The 18,550-nt window shown below is 39.5% G+C and overlaps 1 protein-coding gene across 2 annotated transcripts in view; it reads left to right on the top strand.

Annotated features, from left to right (window-relative positions):
• CHUK (component of inhibitor of nuclear factor kappa B kinase complex) overlaps positions 1-18,550 on the top strand; it is a 46,767-nt gene that overhangs the window by 20,003 nt on the left and 8,214 nt on the right. The window contains exons 9-17 of one of the 2 annotated variants that reach the window (XR_012085411.2): positions 60-195; positions 580-774; positions 3,448-3,550; positions 6,612-6,735; positions 9,666-9,817; positions 12,876-12,937; positions 14,882-14,991; positions 16,947-16,996; positions 17,273-17,382. Coding sequence is in view for 1 of the 2 variants with exons in the window: in XM_072994871.2 (XP_072850972.2) it covers positions 60-195; positions 580-774; positions 3,448-3,550; positions 6,612-6,735; positions 9,666-9,817; positions 12,876-12,937; positions 14,882-14,991; positions 16,947-16,996; positions 17,286-17,382 (1,029 nt within the window). In the remaining variant the exon portion in view is untranslated. The remainder of the gene's footprint in view (positions 1-59; positions 196-579; positions 775-3,447; positions 3,551-6,611; positions 6,736-9,665; positions 9,818-12,875; positions 12,938-14,881; positions 14,992-16,946; positions 16,997-17,272; positions 17,383-18,550) is intronic. The other variant, XM_072994871.2, reaches the window with a different exon arrangement.

Raw genomic sequence — 18,550 nt, 5'->3', positions numbered from 1 at the left:
CTTTAAAAATGAAAGTTGCCTAGTACGCTTTAAGTTTTTGTTTGTTTGTTTATTGGCAGTATAATTGTAGAAATGATGGAGAGTTGGCTACAACTGATGCTAAACTGGGATCCACAACAAAGAGGGGGCGGTATAGACCCAGAAACTGGCAGGTTCAGGTGCTTCCAGTTAATGGATCAAATCTTGGGCTTGAAGGTATGTTCTGGTATGGTCTACTTGGATTTAAAATACCAGTTAAATATGCAACCTTTTTAATGAGGTAGCAAACTGGTTTCATTTTTAACTTTGCTGTGGCAAAGTACTTTTGTTGCATGCCTAAAGCAGAGTATAAATTCTGGTTTTATAGCATTAACAACACTTTCATTTTGTGTATGCAGAGGGAAATAGAAGCTTTAGATTATTAGTGAGTGGCACTGTTTGACTCCAAACAGTTTTGTTTTATTTAGCTTTTTACATATGATAGATGAAGAAATTAATCTTTTGAAAATGAACTCTTTAGCATTGTTGGATAACAATAAACCATTGTGTTCCCTTTCGTTCCTTCCAAGAAATCAGACCTGTATGTGTGTTTCCTTTTAGATAGTTCACATCTTAAATATGACTTCTGCCAACATCTTGTCTTGTTCATTGCATCCTGAGGAAAGTCTCCATTCGCTTCAGTCTCGTATTGAATCTGAGACTGGAATAAGCACAGGAAACCAAGAGCTCCTCCTTGAGATGGGAATCTGCCTAGACCCACGGAAGCCGGCCTCTCAGTGTGTTATTGATGGCGTAGTAAGATTTCCTTTTCAATTCCTACAAATGGGATGTTGGTACATGTGAATCCAAGCTGAGGTTTCCACTTAATAATCCATACCAAACTATCATAGTTCATATCCAACTTTTTCTGTATACAAATCCATGTTCATAAGATGTCACAGTCATAAATATTTTATCTTCATTGATTTCATATCCTGATATATGGCCGGCTAGTAGTTGTATCCTTTTCTTCATATGGGTTTTTCCTTTTAGTGGAATGATAAGCCCTGACAGATTTAGTCCATGGCAAAGGTTAACTTTCCCTGTTTATTACTGCTAGTACTACTACCCAGTAAATCCAGTTGTTAGTCCCAGTTAGAGTAGCAGACAATTGAATTAAGTATGAAAGTGTTGATTTAACAAGCTCCATTCATTTGGATGGATTTTGACCTAAGTTTTTGTTTTTCACATGACCTTCTTTGAACAGTCCCATTTAGACCAGTCACATGCAGAAGTACCGCGTCAGTTATAGCCGGAAATGAATGAGCAGTTTTTTCCTCTTACCTTGTGTGCTTAGTTTTTCTACTGAGAAAATACATAAGGTTCTTTTCTTTTTAACTAATGGAGTAAGTAATGCAGAATGATGAGAAACAAATTCTCTAAATGAGTAAAAAGATTGCAGCAGAAAATCTGCATCTCTCTCTGCCGTCCTCGAGTCAGCAGATAGCACAAAAGTTTAATTTTAAGAGATGCTTTTAATTTAAGGAAGAGATTTCTTCTTTAGCTACAGTTTCAGTCTTTCTAGTTCTAGCTGTTGTAACACAGAGCAACTTTGTGGGCTTAACAGATCAGATCCTGTTTGGAGAGAGAAGATAGCTGAGCTAATTTCATATCAGTAGAGGCAAGGTGCAATGTGGCAGCCTCTTTCCAAAAAGTATCTCCCTCATTGTTCTTTAAGTCTCACTGATTAATCACTTCCAGTGGTGCCTCAACTTACAACCATAATCCGTTCCAGAAGATGGTCGTAACTCAAAATGGTTGTAAGTCGAAGCACCGTTTCCCATTGAAATGCATTGGAACGTGATTAATCCGTTCCGGCAAAAAACAACAACCCAAAATTAAATAAATAAAGCACATACGTAGCAAGCGTTGGAAGGTGCTGAGGCTTTAAAAAAAAATAAATAAACAGCCAAGCAAGCCTGAAGGTACTGGAACTGCAACAACAAGAGCAGCAGCAGCAGCAGCAGCAGCAGCAACAACAACAAAAAGCCCTGGTGCTGGGGCTGCAAAAAAATCACCAAAAACACAGCACAGAAACATACCCCCCCAGCCCAAAACCATGCTGCAAAACCCACCCAGAACAGTTTTTAAAAAGCATAAAGCAGGCAGACTTCTCGGATCGCACACATTCTAACTGCTGGGGCAAAAGAGATGCAAAGAAGCAGCCTTGTCACCACCTACAGTTAGCAATTTGAATTTCCCGCCCTTTTCCCCTGCCTTTTTCTGTTCATTCCTGGAAGGTCTGGTCGCAAGTAGCAAAATTTTACGACCAGAGCTGGTTGTAAGTCGAAATGGTCGTAAGTAGGGACTGTTGTAAGTCAAGGCACCACTGTGTATTATTTTATGAGGAAGCAATGTCTGACTATTTGCTTCTCTTCCTGTCCCTGTCCCACTGAGTAAGGAAAATTGAGTTTTTAAATCATTGTATAGTATATAGAAAACTATAGATGCTTTAATGATCACCACCATGGGCATTTTAATTTGAGCAGACAACATCACAGGTAGTCTGGAATCTCAGTTTAGGGTTCCCAAATTACGTGTTACATTTCCTTCCTCTCTGAGAATGAGCAATAGAAGTTTCCGCTTCCTGAAGCAGTGGAGTTTAAGAGTCTTGAAGCAGGCAAGGAGCCAGAGAGGTGGAATATTTGGAGTGCAATACTTGAGAGAAAAAAGGGGATAGAGAACTGAGGTTCAGTGTCTCATCGGCTCCAGATTCAGAAGAGCTACGAAATCTGTGAAGGAAGAATCTTTGATTCAGCCCACCAGTAGGGAAAGGTTTTAACTGCTTTTGAGTCTGATGGCATTTAGCTTTAATCTGTAAGAAGTGTTTAGATATGTAGGGAGAAGGTGACAAAGGTTTTTGTGTTTACTTTCTTCCTATTTCCTTATTTTTTCTTGGAGATGGAATTCCTTCTTTAAGTATTGTCATTAACCTAACACTCCCTTTTCTCTTTCCTCTGTTCTTCCCTCCACCAGTTTATATAAGAATGTCCTGGATCTCTTAAAAGCAGAGCAGGCTAAAGTCAATTTTCAGGAATGACATTTCCTTTTCTTTTGTTAGAATCCCAAGATCCACCAGCCAGGGCCCAGTGAAAAAGACGGTCACTTGGTGTTAGTTTTGAGCCCTTGAAACTGTTCTGAAGAACTGAACCAGAACAAAGTTTTTCTGTACAAAATTCTGTTTTTGGTTATAGTTTAGGACCAGGGTTAGAGTACTAAGAGGTAATTTCTTCCTGCTGCTTTTAAATCTTATCTTTATCTTATCTACCCCGTGATGAAGCACATAAAGTGCTCCATAGTCAGTATTTTTTGTGGCTGACATTTATGCCCAGGATGACTATGGAATATTTCTTGTGTACATATATATTGTAATGTTATCTTTGCTTCAAAGCTTTTGTGAAAATTTTATATTTTTTTTTTCTTTTCTAGAGAGGCTGGGATAGCTACATGGTTTACTTATTTGATAAAAGCAAAACTATATATGAAGGTCCTTTTTCTTCTAGGAGTCTATCTGAGTGTGTAAATTATATTGGTACGTATTCTGTGCTTCAGACTTGATGATATGTTATTACCAGTAGAGAAGAACTTACAGAATGATAGTACTAAAATACTGATTGAAATCCAGAAGTAAGTTGCTGATAGAGTAGACCCATTGAAAGACTGGCACTTGCATACGTGTTGACTCATCAGATACCTATTGATTCAGTATGCCTAGTTTTAGTCTGTGTTTCTGAGGAGCATCTGCTTTGGTATTAGCATAACGAATTATTGTAGTTGTTGAAAGAGAAGCACATGAAACTGTTTCTTCTGTTTCATGTCAGATGGTCACAAAAAGATGTTGACGAGATACACACTTCAGTAATTTATGTTAAAAACAGCCAAATAGGTTTCTAGACCTGTTTTTTTTCACATTTTCTATCTTTAGAAAACACTTCCTCACTAGGTTGTCTGCTGGTAAATAATTTCGTACTGCAAAGGATTCAGAGTGCAGCACGTTCCAGGATGCACTGAGCGGCTGTGTGTTACTTGCTGTGTGTAAATCAAATATGCACCTGCAGCTCACCAAGTGGATCTTTGACCAGGAGACTCCCAGTTAATAAGGGCTCACTTTACATCCCTGTTTTCTACAACCATTCTGGTGTTAGTTAATGCCTTTTGTTAGTATTCAAAACTCTTTTAACAACCCCTACAACTGGCACTGTAAACTAACACGTTTACATCACTAAGCAAGACAGTGGAGGTGGCAGGGAAAAGGGAAAAGACAGCAAAGCTTGAAGGGGAGCAACCAGCAGGCAGGCAGGAGAATGTGGGCATGAGGGAGAAGGCAACAGAGCAGTGTCCAGCAAACAAGCTAGATAAAATAGGTGCGACAGAGTGACAAGGTGGAAGAAGTCAGAGGGAAGCTCCCTGCCAATAAGCTAAAAGGCTACTTGTAGTTGCCTGACTACTTGGTATAATATGTGTATGTAGATAAGTGAATCGATACTACAAAATGCAGTTATTAAATGTACACATGCAGGAACAGGTGATACCTTTATTAGACCACTAATAAAGTTTGGCTTCAATTTGTCTAAAATTGGCCATTTCTGGTGATTGGACTAAATTTCTAATTCCAACTCAGATGGAAGCTTGCCACGCTTCTGTGTTATCGTGTTTCCCATAGCTAGCCAAATAAAAAATTCTTTTGAGTTTCAAAAAGAAAGTGGAAGGGGGAGATGAGGGGGATGCAGAGTGCTTGGTGGCCTTTTGTTTAAAGAGTTAGATGATAAATTCTGAACTACTGGCTGAGGAGGGATTTGAAGCCACACCCACAGGCCTCTTGCAGATTGCGTCTCTATCCATCTCAAGAAGCTAAACCTGGCCCCACCAATGTTCATGAGACTTTGGGACTTTAATAAGAGCACATAATTTTTGGAACTATGTACAAGAACTTGGGTGCACAGCATGAAGAAGATGAATTATCATCAAAAGCTAGCTATTTGTTGTTTGTCTGATTTTCTTTTAGAAAGTCTAATAAAGGTATTGCCTGTTCCTGCTTTTGTATTGTTTTGGAAATCATACAACCTTTTCCTGATTTTTTTCCTAAATGTAAGAAGTCCACAAACTAGATATACAGCATATCTACAGGTATACCTTGCTGTTGTAGACTACATGGATTTCCTTTTATATATGTTATTTATACAATGGTCTCCAATAAGTAGTTTCTTCTTAAATTTACATTGCTGATTCTACTGCTTGCTTCCTGAAGATAAACCAAGGGATTTTTGCTAGTTGTTGTCCATCTGATAGAGGAGGGAAATTATGCATGCTTGTCAGTGTAACTATTGCACTTTGGATTTCTTTAATTTCTCCACATGTATGGACAGTATTTTATGAACAAGTTTTGCCTCAGTTTATTTAGCTTTTGATTGATATTTTAGCAGCAGGTCATGTTGTTTAACTGGATTGTTTTTCAGAATGGAACAGAGGAGTTCAGCTGTATACCAGGATTGGGGAGTCTCCTAACACAGTTTTAAAACAAAAAAACAAAAAAATCTCATTTAGAGTTACCTAGGTTAGGAGAGAGTTTTCCTGTAATAATTGGTTGCTGGGTCCAGTTCTTTGAGCAGCGGTAACTCTTTTACCCTCCAGTCCTGCTTCCCCTTTCTCAAATATTACCTCAGCACTATCATTTAATGAGGATTTCAGCTCTGGTTTTGGCCATACACTACAACAGCAATTTTATTATGGTGTCTGATCTGCTCAGTAGGGGAGATAATTAAATAGCCATTCTAGCCTGTGGTTGCTTTTTGTAATACTGTACTAATGTAGATAGTAGAAGTGGGGTTACAGTGGTACCTTGACTTACAAACTTAATCTGTATTGGAACGGCGTTCGTATGTCAAAAAGTTCATAAGTCGAGGCAAAATTTCCCATAGGAATGCACTGAAAACCATTTAATCCGTTCAGGCTGTTTTTCATTCGTATGTTGAAGCGCTGTTCGTAGGTTGAGGCATTAGTTCCCATAGGAACTAATGCAAAGCCAGTTAATCTGTACTCTACCACTAGGGGGATTTTTTTTTATTTTTTTCTTCTTTTGACCTAAGATGAACTTGGGTCAAAAAAAGGGCAGGAAAGGGTGTTTTTGTTCATTTTTTTCGTTTGTGAATCGAGGCTCCATTCGCAAGTCGAAGCAACATTTTGCGAACTCGAAACGTTTGCAAGTAGAGACATTCGTAAGTCGAGGTACCACTGTATTCGTCTTTGTATACAAATACACATATCCCCATACAGCATGTAGTTAACGAGAGTCCAGCCCATGGTGTGGCGGCCCCTCTCTTCCTTCCAATCACTTCGGAGCGTTACTTGGCAGCCTTGCAGGGAGACTCGTCCTCCTTCCCTCTGCCAGGAATGGCTAGATAACTGGTAAGAGAATGGTGCTTGGGAGCACTTGGAAGGATGAGTGGGGCCAGCGGTGGCGTTGGACGTTTGAGCGGATGGTCCACACCAGGGGCTGGACCCTCGTTAACTCCAGCTGTGCAGGGATATTCATTTTTGAATACCAATACTCCAATTTCAAATAATGAATATTTCCCCCTTTGCTTCTCACACAGTGCAGGACAGTAAAGCCCAGTTTCCCATAGTACAGCTTCGTAAGATATGGGCTGAGGCTGTGCATTATGTCATTGGATTAAAAGAAGATTACAGCCGGCTGTTTCAGGGCCAGAGAGCTGCAATGTAAGTCAACTGCTTAGATAATAAAGCTTGGTTGAAAACAAATTGTGTTGTGTAGGATATGTACAAAGCTGAAGGTAAGCTGAAATTACCAGCTTCTTTTCAGAGTATTTCTGATGACATTTGTGTATCTGTGAACTCCCTGAAGTGTCCACATAGTCCACAGTTCAGAAGGATCTAGAACTTGATAGAGGAGAAACACATCAACCCTCTCCCTTCCAATCCTCTCCATTCAAACAGTTTTCTGTCATTTGAGGTGGAGGGGAAGTGTTCTCCTGATCAGGAAAGAATGTCTGAGAAGGTTCCTTTTTTGAGATAACTACTTCGAGCCTGTAGTGTAGTGGCTTTTCGCCTCTAGGGCTTCCTGGACGAAGCGGATTATCTAGATCCATTTCAGTCCAGCTTCAGGCATGGTTATGGGTTGGTGGCAGCTTCGATTGCCTTAATGAATAACCTGTACAGGGAACACAATATGGGGCTCTGCACCATCGACCATGGTATCCTTTTGGGACATTTTCCAGGGATGAATCTTGAAGGCAACATGTAGGGATTCAGCCTATGCTACCTAGGATTATACTAACCATGAAAAGTCAGGTTTCCTGTTTGGGTGTCCACCTGGATTCAGCCTGGATGCATAACTTTCAGAAGCCACCAGGGTACACTTGCACAGTGAAAGCTACATCCATTTGTTGTGATGTCTGATCTGGCTAAGTGACACATGCCTTACTCACATCCCTGTTGGATTACAGAGGCATGCTGTATGTGGTGCTACCTTTGAAAAGTGTTTGACAGCAGCTACTTCAAAATTCTGCAGCCAGACTGCTGATTAGCACTGGTTGCAAGTACCATATAACTGCCCTGTTACAACAGCTTTACTGGCTGCCAATCCGTTCAGAGACCTAGTTCAAAGTCTTTGTTATGACTAGGGAGGTGCCCCACCCTGAAGTCCTAAACAGAATGAAAATTGAGAAAACGAACTCCTCCCTGCCACAGTAACAGTCCAGTCTAGTCAGAGTCTCACTCTCCAGGTGAAGGGTTTTTTTTTAAAGGGGGTACCTTTAAAAAATGGTAAAATAAAAAGGCTAAACAAGCAGGTAAATTAAAAGAAGGAAAAAATCATAATCTAAATCTGGGAAGAAGTAGCAGCAATGTGTGCATGTATGTGTGTTTGTGTGATATAAATCCATGGTGAAATGGTGGAGAGAAAAAAAACAGCCGCAGTAGCAGTAGCAAGGAAATCCAAAATGGAGGTTGAACTCTCAAAGGCACAGTGATTGAATACATCAGCCACCAAGCAGCAAAAGAGCACCCGCTGTTGTTTTCCAGGGGCTTTAAAAGCTTTAAACCCCTTCCACTTTGACCTTCTTGGTTGCTCTTCTTATCATCATGGGCTGCTGGGAATCCCTCATGAAAGCCACAATGCTATTCACTAGAATGTCACTGAGGCAAGTTTTGCATACAAGGGTCAAGCAGAGGAAATACACAAGATGTAAAAAAAAAATATGTAAGATTTTGTACCCTTTCTTTTGTAATCCCAGATCTTCTGGATTTCAAAGGTCCCTTATCAAAAAACCATGAAATATGAGGGGGGCGGGAAGCCTCTTTTTTGGTTTTCCCATTCAGAGTGATCTAAAAATCCCATCCGTAGTCATAACCTATAAAACCCTGGTACAGCTTAGACCGATCCTCTCCAAAGAACTGTATCACCCCCTATGGGCCTTGAAATCTTATGAGGAGGCCCATGTTTCAGTGTTGCTGCCCTCACAGGCTTTTTCGGTGAGATGGGCAAGAGAGGGCAATGTCAGTGGCTGCTTCCAGGTTGTAGAATGCAGTCCCTGAAATCCAGGTGGGTTCCCTCCCTTATGTCCTTCTGTTATCCAGAAAAACAGGACTGAGATAAAGCAATTATTCGCTTAATTACCAAATGCTCAGTTGATCACTTAGATTTTCACTTGGTACCAAAACGAAGTCTTTATTAGTGCTAATTAGGCCTTAAAGAGGAGATCATGCCATAGCTGGGATGCTTCAGCTGAGATGCTCACCATATTGTGTGCGAGAGGCTCTGACTCATCCTCACTGGACTGTGCATCTGTCGATGGCGTGATATATACAAAAGGAAGAAGATGATTAATGCATTTTAATTAGAGATGGGAGCTTCGTATATGTATCCCTGGGAATACGAATACGAAGTGTGGCACCGATCCGCTGACTGGGCTCCGAACAGTGCACATGTCCATCGACAGCATCATTGCACCAATTGCGGAAGTAGCCCAGCTGTCACTGCCCTGCCTCTCCACGCAGCTGACCACTCTGGCAAAGAGGCAGGATGACGAGTCTCCCTGCTTAGCTGTTCAGCAGTCAGCTGTGCAGGAAGGCGGGGGCAAAGCCAGTTGGGCTACTTCTATAACTGGTGCAATGTTGCTGTTGATGGACACGCATGCTGTGCGGAGACCAGGGTGGTTCTGAGGGGAGGGAATGGACCTCCATGGCACCTGTGGTGCCGCATTTCATATTCATTTCCCCAGGGATATGAAAACAAAGCTCTAATCTCTATTTTTAATTTCAAGAGGATACAAAGTTTATTCTTGTCATGTGCTATCAAGTCAGACCTGACTTACAATGACCCTAACAGGTCTTTTAAGGTAAGTGAGATATTTAAGGAGTGATTTTACCAGTTCCACACCCTCAGTGAGCTTCAATGGCTAAGTGGCTTCCAGAGTCCTAGCCCATCACTCTATCCACTACATCACACTGGATATCCCATACAAAGTTAAACTCCATTTTTTAAAAGTATTTTAATTTGTTTTAATTACTCAAAAACTGTGTATGTAATACAGGGCAAAGCGGGTCTTCAAGTGTAGTCCATGTAGATATAGCAGAAACGAGCATAGACAAAAGTCAGACACTAACAGTTGCTTGTCTTCATTGTCTAGGTTGAGTCTTCTTAGGTACAATGCCAATTTAACAAAAATGAAAAACAACATGGTATCAGCATCGCAGCAACTGAAAGCAAAGCTTCAGTTCTTTCAACAGAGCATCCACCTTGACTTGGAAAAGTATAGTGACCAGATGACATATGGGATATGTAAGTATTTGGAGGAGTCAGCGTCCTAAAAACTGTATAGATGTGAGGATATATGAAGCAAGCTGTATCTTACCCATTGTGAATGGTTTTTGTCTTAAGTCTGTTTCATCTAAGTAGACATAATTTTTTTAAAAAATGCCTAGAAGTATCCATTTGCTATTATTGGTACTATTATTTTGTTACATTACAGTAGTATTTTCACTACTAAGTAGACCTAAAAGTAGTTTACATTTAGCATAAAACAAAATAAAAACAAGTAAAAACTAGTTCAACGATACAAATCATTAAAATGAAATGAAACAACATTACCAAAGAACCCCATTAAAATGTAGAAACAGTTACAATTGTAACAAAGTAAACAGTGTCATAAAAACTTGTGTCTTCACACCATTCTTAACTGTTCTGTTCCATTTAATATATGATTACTATGTTTTTTTATCTCATTGAGAACTTTCCAGAATAGTGCATTGCACTAATGGGTCGGTATACAAACTTAAGAAATAAATAAAATAAAATAAATAAATAAACAGTAATTAGAGGGATTGCAGCTCTCAGTGAGTGCATTCCACAATCTGGGGGCCTTGCAGGAGAAAGCTCCCACTTGCCTGTGAAGCATGTCTTTGGAACTGTTGGTATTCTCAAAAGGACCAACTGCTCCTAAAGATCTTAAGGCCTGCCCCAACTTCATAATGAGGCAAGTGGCCCCATAGAAAGCCAGGCCCTGAACTATTTAGGGCTTTATATGTTAAAAACGGCACCTTGAATTAGGTCCTGTAGACAGTTGACAACTTCTGAAGCTCTTTTAATATCAGGATATATGATATTGATACAGTGCACACCTTAGCAGCTGCATATTGCACCAAGTGAAGATAGACCCTCTTCAGGGTACCTCCATGGAGACTGGATTGCAGTAATCATGGTGTAAGTGTAGTGAAATCAGGTTGATCCTGGAAAAACAGAAGCAAAAGCACTCTTTGTTACCACTGCCACCTGTGAATGCAGGACCACATATTTATATACGTATGTTTCCCTATTGCATGCAGATTTGTATGCGGTTTTGGAGCAGTGAGCTGTGCTACAAAATTCCAAGAAGGTAACACCTGCTTATTTAGCACAGGCTCCAACACGTTTCTAGTATGCTCATAAAGTATTCTCATTTTAAATAATGAATAATTACATCATGGTCATTTCAGACTTCTGGCAACCCTTCCCAGGGTTTTCTGGGTATGGTGTGCTTAGCAGTGGTTCACCAGTCCTTCCTTATGGTGGCACTCTGGGACTATTCAGTGTGCAGAAAACCACACATATCAGCCCTTCTGGGAGACATAGTGGGGAATCAGACTCCCAACCCCTGCCTCCCAGAAACTCCAACCTAATCATATTCTTGTTTATACAGTACACCTGATGCAAAAATTTGGAGCTCTCTAAGTCTTGATCAGGTGGGACATGGTGGTGTTGCAGGTTAAACTGCAGAAGCCTCTGTGCTGCAAGGTCAGAAAACCAGCCATCGTAAGATCGAATCCATGAGACAGAGTGAGCTCCCATCTCTTGTCCCAGCTCCTGCCAACCTAGCAGTTCAAAAGCATGTAAAAATGCGAGTAGATAAATAGGTACCACCATGGTGGGAAGGTAACGCCGTTCCATGTCTAGTCGCACTGGCCACGTGACCACGGAAACTGTATACGAACAGACACTGGCTCTGTGGCTTGGAAACGGGGATGAGCACCGCCCCCTACAGTCAGACTAAATGTCAAGGGGAACCTTTACCTTTATCTAAGTCTTGATCTTGTTTGAAGACCTGTGTTGTGCATACTAATAGCACTGCAGATCAGGTATATAGTGGACGAGGGTACTGTGATTGTTTTCTCATAGTGAGGATGTAGGAAAATGTTGAAGTAATGCATTTTTATGTGCAGTTGTTTGTTGATTTGGTTGTAGTCTGTGGTTAATCCCTGAAATATTAATCCCAAAGCTTTCACCTGTGTGTGAATTTTACTTATCCCTTTGCTGTGGAGGGGAGACAGGTTGTAATTGCTTTCTGTTGGGGAAAAGGGCATCTGCTACATTTATGAAATTTAAATAAATTCTAATAGTTCTGAATTTTCTGATAAACATACAGATTGGCATATGTACACTTGATATGAATTGGTACTGTGGGCCTGCACCCTGATCTTTTTAGAATGTAGGAATGTCCCTGGTCAGCCAATGACCAAACTAATTCAACAGTGAAAACTACAGTGATAATTGTCATCATTATGTGCTGTCAAGTTATTCCTTACTTTAGATAACTCTGTGACTTAGTGATCTCCAAAATTCTCATTGTTAAGAGCCCTGATGACTTGATAGTCATTAGTAAAAATGCTTCAACATAAGTTACTGAAGACATGCTCTAAAGTAAAGTGTGAGTTCCTTTTAGCTTATCTTAACTTGTTCCGGTTCCAACCTTTCTTAGAAAACTGTCAGAAAAACCGTCATTCTTCCCAACAGTTCAAGACAGCTCAGAAAGTCCAGGTCCAGAGTGCTCACTTTCAGCCCCCATTTCACGTTAGTTTGCCTTCCTTGTAAAGTGTGGAAGGTGCAGGGAAAGACAGTGGTAGGGCAGGCAGATAGTAACAAAAGATATCTTCAGATCCTGAGAGCCTGTGAGTAAGTTTATGTAGAAGGAGGTCAGGAGCTAGCTGGAAGGGCTAGCTAGCAATGAAACCATTGAACCCGGGATGATTGTGCTGCTTTCATAATGGAACAAAGATTTTCAAAATTAGGAGTTGGTTTCCAAATTCCAGTGTTGTTCTTCATGGTCTCTGTGAATCCACACTGATGGGTTTAATCTGTGCTTGCGCAGAGGCCTCTGGAATATTCTAGAGCTTTATGCTACGTTCATCGAGGACCGCCCCCCCCAGCCCACGTTCATAATGGAACAAAGATTTCCAAAATTAGGAGTTTGTTTCCAAATTCCAGTGTTTTTCATCATTTGCTGCTTCCAAAATATGAATGGTTTAAAGTGTTTCTTGCTTTGAATTCATGGTTCTTTAGGCTGATCCACATGTCTTTTTCTTAGCCTCAGAGAAAATGCTGAAAGCCTGGAAGGAGATGGAGGAAAAAGCCTTACAGTGTGAACAGGTATGGGAGATGAAAATGATGCTTAAAAGTGTGTGAAAGAAAGGAACACACTACTTCAATTGCATCCTTATTAAAGTTTGGGTTTTTTTCTTAATTATAATACAACTTCCTATAATTCTGAAATACCTTTTATGAGAAGACTAAGTACTGTGTCCTCCTTCTATACTCATAACCACTGGCACATGTTAGAATTGGGTCCCCTTACTGGGAGAAAGAGGAGGAGGGGACGACAGAGGATGAGATGGCTGGACAGTGTCATCGAAGCAACCAAGATGAATTTGACACAACTACGGGAAGCAGTGGAAGATAGGAGGGCCTGGCGTGCTCTGGTCCATGGGGTCACGAAGAGTCGGACACAACTAAACGACGACGATTGGGAGAAAGATGGCCTATAAATCACTCAAACAAACAATTATCTGTTGTACTCTTAGTGTATTCTTAGTCTTTCTTGGGAATAAGTCTCTCTGAACTTAGCAGGCTTTACCTCCAAGTGATGAGCACAGAATTAAACTGCTCACAGTATCCCCAGTTAGAAATGATGTGTTCTTAAGACACACAACTGCATTTTCCCTGGCACTCCTAGTTTATCACAGCGATCCTTGTAACCGTGCTAAGCAGCTAGATGAACAGCATCTTGTAAGTCAAGGGAGATCTGAAATTGAGAGACTGTGGTGCGTGTGTGGCAATTTTGCATTCTGTAAATAAATTTTTATATCTTTATTTTACCTACATTGAGAGTGGCTGGGGTTTGATTGATAGCTGTAGGTTGGATGTGGTTCAGAAGAAACAGTTTTAAAAGTTGAGAGAGTTATGGAAAAATTGCTCATGAACGGAACTGTGAGTTGGTTAGATGATATGTTTCTTGACTGAAGAAGTGCTGTTTTGTATACAAGAGAGTGTGTGAGTGAGACATTTGGGAGAAAAAGGGAAAAAAGTGCTGTTGGTCGCTGCTGCCAATGATCTGTTTTTGTGAGGAAGCTGTGAAGAACTGTGTTCTCGTTGGAACCTTTGTCAAAACCAGCATGCATCTACCTCTATATCTGTATACCAATATCTGTCTGTCTACAAAGAATGGAAGTGTTTAAGCTAAAAAGAAAGAAAAATCTGTATGATAAAGATCCTGAAAGTTTGAGCATTGTTCATATAGTTTATTTTTATCTGTTAACTGAATCTTTTTTTGTTCTTTTGTATTTTTAAAAAATAAACTTGTTGGTTTTCAAGGTCCATTTATTGTTTGGGGGGGGGGGTTTGGAGTCACCAGGCATTGTACCCGTACCTCTGATCATGGGCAAGGCACATATTTTTGTAGTGTTATGAAGTAACTAAGGCTGTATGTTTTACCAGAAACATTCCTACTTCTTTTAAAAGGGCAGTGCAAAGTCAGCACTTGAACAGCCGTTTAAAAGGAACACTGACTATTTGCCTAGTTTGGTAATAGGATTGAGAAGGAGTCCCGGTTCACCAGTTAAAATGCTGTGGGGATGGTTGCCATTTTGGTGGCAGCACACACCGGTAGAGAAGGTGTGAGGATGGTGCAGGTTGTAATATCTTATAGTGAGTTCACAGTTGATTTAGGAGTTCAAATCTCATACACATGCCTTCTCTGCTAAACTATACCTTCTCCTTAGGGTTTCAAGAGACCCTCATTGTATAGTTCACAATTAACCTAGATTAATGCAGTTTCAATTGGAACAAATGTGTAGTGCCTTTGACCAGCCCTTCCAATGCCAGTGTTCCCAACTCCTCATTCTTATTTTCAAATATTAACAAGGATGTTGAGTCTGATTCACTAGGACACTTAATGTGTACTGGTGAAGCTGTGCAAAACAATAATTATAGCCAATAAGGAGGACTGGTTTACTCAAGGTGCCATGAAAATATAATCACACTAAATTCAGTATTCTTTTCTAATCTGATATGCAGATGTATGTGTGTCTTTTTCAGGCTGCAGATATTGGCTACCTAGATGAACAGATCATGGCTTTGCACACAGAGATTGTAGAACTACAGAGGAGCCCCCATGCACGACGTCAAGGCGATCTCATGGAGAATCTGTAAGAAAAGAAGATTTTCTTGTACTGTTTTTTTTATGTTCTGCAGTAGGAGAGTTTTAAGGGTTTCAGTATATGTGGGTATCTTGTCCATTTGCATTTTATTAGTAGGGAGGTTTGCCTTTTCTAAAGGGCTTAGATGACAGTCTGTACATTTAATACATTCTGACAGGATTGAAATGCCCTTGTAGACCTGACAAACAAAAGTCTGCAACAAACTTGACAAAATCATTGTTTATTTCCTGTATTATTTTTTTTTTGTAAGAAGCATGTTAACAAATGAGTGAGTGGTTTTTTTTTTAATGGACTGTCATACCTACCTTAGTGCCAGAGATGTTGGCAGGTTTTTGGGTCTGAGTCGTTGGTACCATGACGCGAGTCTCAAGCCTCATGTCTGAATTGCTATTAAAAACAGTTTTTCCCAGAAAAAAAGGGAGGTGTAGGTTCCAAGTTGTGAGTAGAGTCTGAGAAACAAAACTGAGTAAGAGTCAAGTCACCAGTGAAAAGTCCAACTTGCCAGTGAGTCCCATGAGTCGAGTCCCCTGCTTACTGTTTTAAATGTATTTTGATGTTGTTTGTGTTATTTTATAATGATATTTGTTTGATCCTCTTTAGTATTTGTATACTCAGTGTTGTTAGCTTTAATACAGTGGTGCCCCGCTAGACGATTACCCCACAAAACGACGAATCCTCATGACAATGACGTTTTGTGATCCCTATAGCGCTTCACAAAACAGTGTTTCCTATGGGCATTTTTCGCAAAACGATGATTTGGTCCGTGCTTCGCAAGACGGGAATTTTTGGGGGGCCAATTTTCGCAAGACGACGATTTTAACAGCTGATCAGTGGCTTCCCAAAATGGGTGTTTTCAGGACCGATTTTTGCAAGACAGCAATTTAAACAGCTGATTGGTGCTTCGCAAAGCGGCTTGCCTATGGGTGATTTTCGCTGGATGACAACGATTTTTCCCCATTGGAACGCATTAAACAGATTTCAATGCATTTCAGTGGGGAAACGCTTTTTGCAAGATGATGTTTTCAAAAGACAGCGATTTCAGTGGAATGAATTAACATCATCTTGTGGGGCACCACTGTACTGTCTTTTAACTATGTAAGCTGCTTCGGGTCCTTTTAAGGAGAAAGGCGGGGTGAAAATATTTTTAATTAATAAATAACTGTTCAGGTTTGGACAATAAAAAATTATGGAGACATAGAGAGCCAGATATCATACTCCACTAGCCAGGAATGATGACCCAGCTAGGCCTTGATTTTGTTCCTTGACCAGGATTTTTTTTAAAAAAAGCCTGGAAGTCTTGATTTTCCAGGTACCCAATGATATATAGCTAATGGAAATATAAAATCCATTTTCAGAATGTTGGATAACAATTTGAGAGTGAAAGGGTGAGAATCTTGAGTATTAAGTTTTAAAAAAAAGTTGGCAACTTGGCCTAAGAGTCAAGATTAATTCATACTAGAGAGATTGGGTAGCCTTTGCATGTCTTGATGTTTTGCTAAGTATTAACTACTTTTATTTTCTAAAGGTTGAATAAGGTTGTTCTTTTATAAAACATGAAAATATTTTCATTATCACTTTAAAGGATAGTTTAAGTAACAAAAAAAACAGAGGGCAAAATCCTATTGGAATTGTCCACTGGTATTGCAGATGGCATAACTTTTGGAAGTAAATTGCCTTAGGTTACAAAATTACCATAGATATTAGCTGATGTCCGCTGGATTGTGCAGCTCAGTATGCAACAGATAATGCCTGTTGTTATTTTTTTAAAATTTTAATTTAAAGCATTTTCCCTCCAGAACTAGTGCTTGTGGGCATAAGTAACAGAATTTGACCAGTATTTATTAGTTAGAATTTGCTAGTTAGCTTTATGTAATTTACTGTAACACTTGGCAGCAGAAAGAGAATGGAGTAGAAATAATCTTTACGTTATCATATATTTGCAGCGAACAAAGAGCTATAGAACTCTATAAACAACTAAAACGAAGACCTCCAGGTAACACCTTCTCTTACTTCTCCAGAATGCAGAGTTTTGAAACACAAGAGTATGAAAAGTGGATGCTGAAATGGATATATCACAGATTTAATTTAAAAGTTTATTAGAAATAGCAATATTGAGCAATTTAATCACCTGCACATTATTTATTTCCTATATTCTTAATTGTTTTCCTAAGTTTACTTAGCTATGTCTTGCTCAGCTCAACAAGAAAGCAAAAGCTTAGAATCTGTAACTGTGTCCTGTTGTTGCAGCACTATTCTGATCACATGACAGGTATCCCTTTCAGATCATTCCTACAGTGACAGTGCAGAGATGGTGAAGATCATTGTCCAGACAGTTCAGAGTCAGGACTGGGTGCTCAAAGAACTCTTCAGACATCTTAGGTCTGTTCTCTTTCTGTTAACTGTGCTTATCTGCATTTTAGCTGAGGATCTGACTAGTCAGACTATCTCCATTTAGATCAGTACAGAGTTTAATCATAATGTCTGCTTCATATTCATCTGTTTCATTGGTAAAATTTCATCCCTGTCTATTGCTATTACAGAAAGTGAGTGTTTTGTTGTGGATAAAGTGTTGGACTAGGACTCAAATTATCTGGTTTCAAATCCCCACTTGATCATAGAAACTCATTGGAATGTGGCAATGCCAAAAGCACCCTTTGAACGTCTCATATACCTTGAAAATACTATTGGGATACCATAGATTGGAAGCAACTTGATGGCACATAACAAACATTGAAAAAATACTAGAATAACCATTTTCTATTTTGAATAATAAAAACACTAAATATATGAATTTGATATCTCAAATCTGTTTCCAGTTACTAAAAGTAGTTTAGCAGTTTTGTAAAAGATGTTCCATTATTTCTTAGAATTCAGTCTCAAAGAAAACAGAGATACCAAACATTGTAGTAACTGTAGGACCACTGTATTAATTTTCTATGCAAGCAAAGTGATGGCCAAGATTTTACAACTCCTTTATCATATATGGAGTGAGAAATGCCACATGTTGAATAATATTTGAGAAGAGGAAGTGGCACTAGAGATAATATTGCAAATATATTTATACTCAAGCTGACACAGAATTTCAAAAGAAAATCATGTTTTATAGATTACAAGAAAACCTTTGACTAGATCACAAAAAGCTATGGATTATTCTAAAAGATGACATGTGTGTCATCTCGGTTATTCTGGTGTATAAACTGCACCCTGAAAAAAAGACTAGTGTTGGAACAGAATATGGAGGAACAGAATGGATTCCAGTTATCAAAGCTATCAGACAGTTATTTGTTTGTACCTATTCAGTTATATATGGAAGATCTCATATGGAAAGCTGGATGAGATTTAGTTGAAGGAGGATTGAAAGAACGAACTTCAGTAATATAACATATGCAGGTGACTTCAGTTTACTTGCAGAAAATAGTAATGTCTTAGAACAACTACTGATAAAGGTATGAAAGAAGAAAGTGCAAAAACATGTCTGCAGTTGAGCATTAAGACAATAATAATTGCGGAAGAATTACATGAGTTGAATGGTGGCAATGAAGAAATT

This window comes from Pogona vitticeps, chromosome 3 (genome assembly GCF_051106095.1).
Source record: "Pogona vitticeps strain Pit_001003342236 chromosome 3, PviZW2.1, whole genome shotgun sequence".
In the NCBI taxonomy this organism is placed as follows: Eukaryota; Metazoa; Chordata; class Lepidosauria; order Squamata; family Agamidae; genus Pogona; species Pogona vitticeps.
This window is presented reverse-complemented; position numbering and strand designations above follow the sequence as displayed.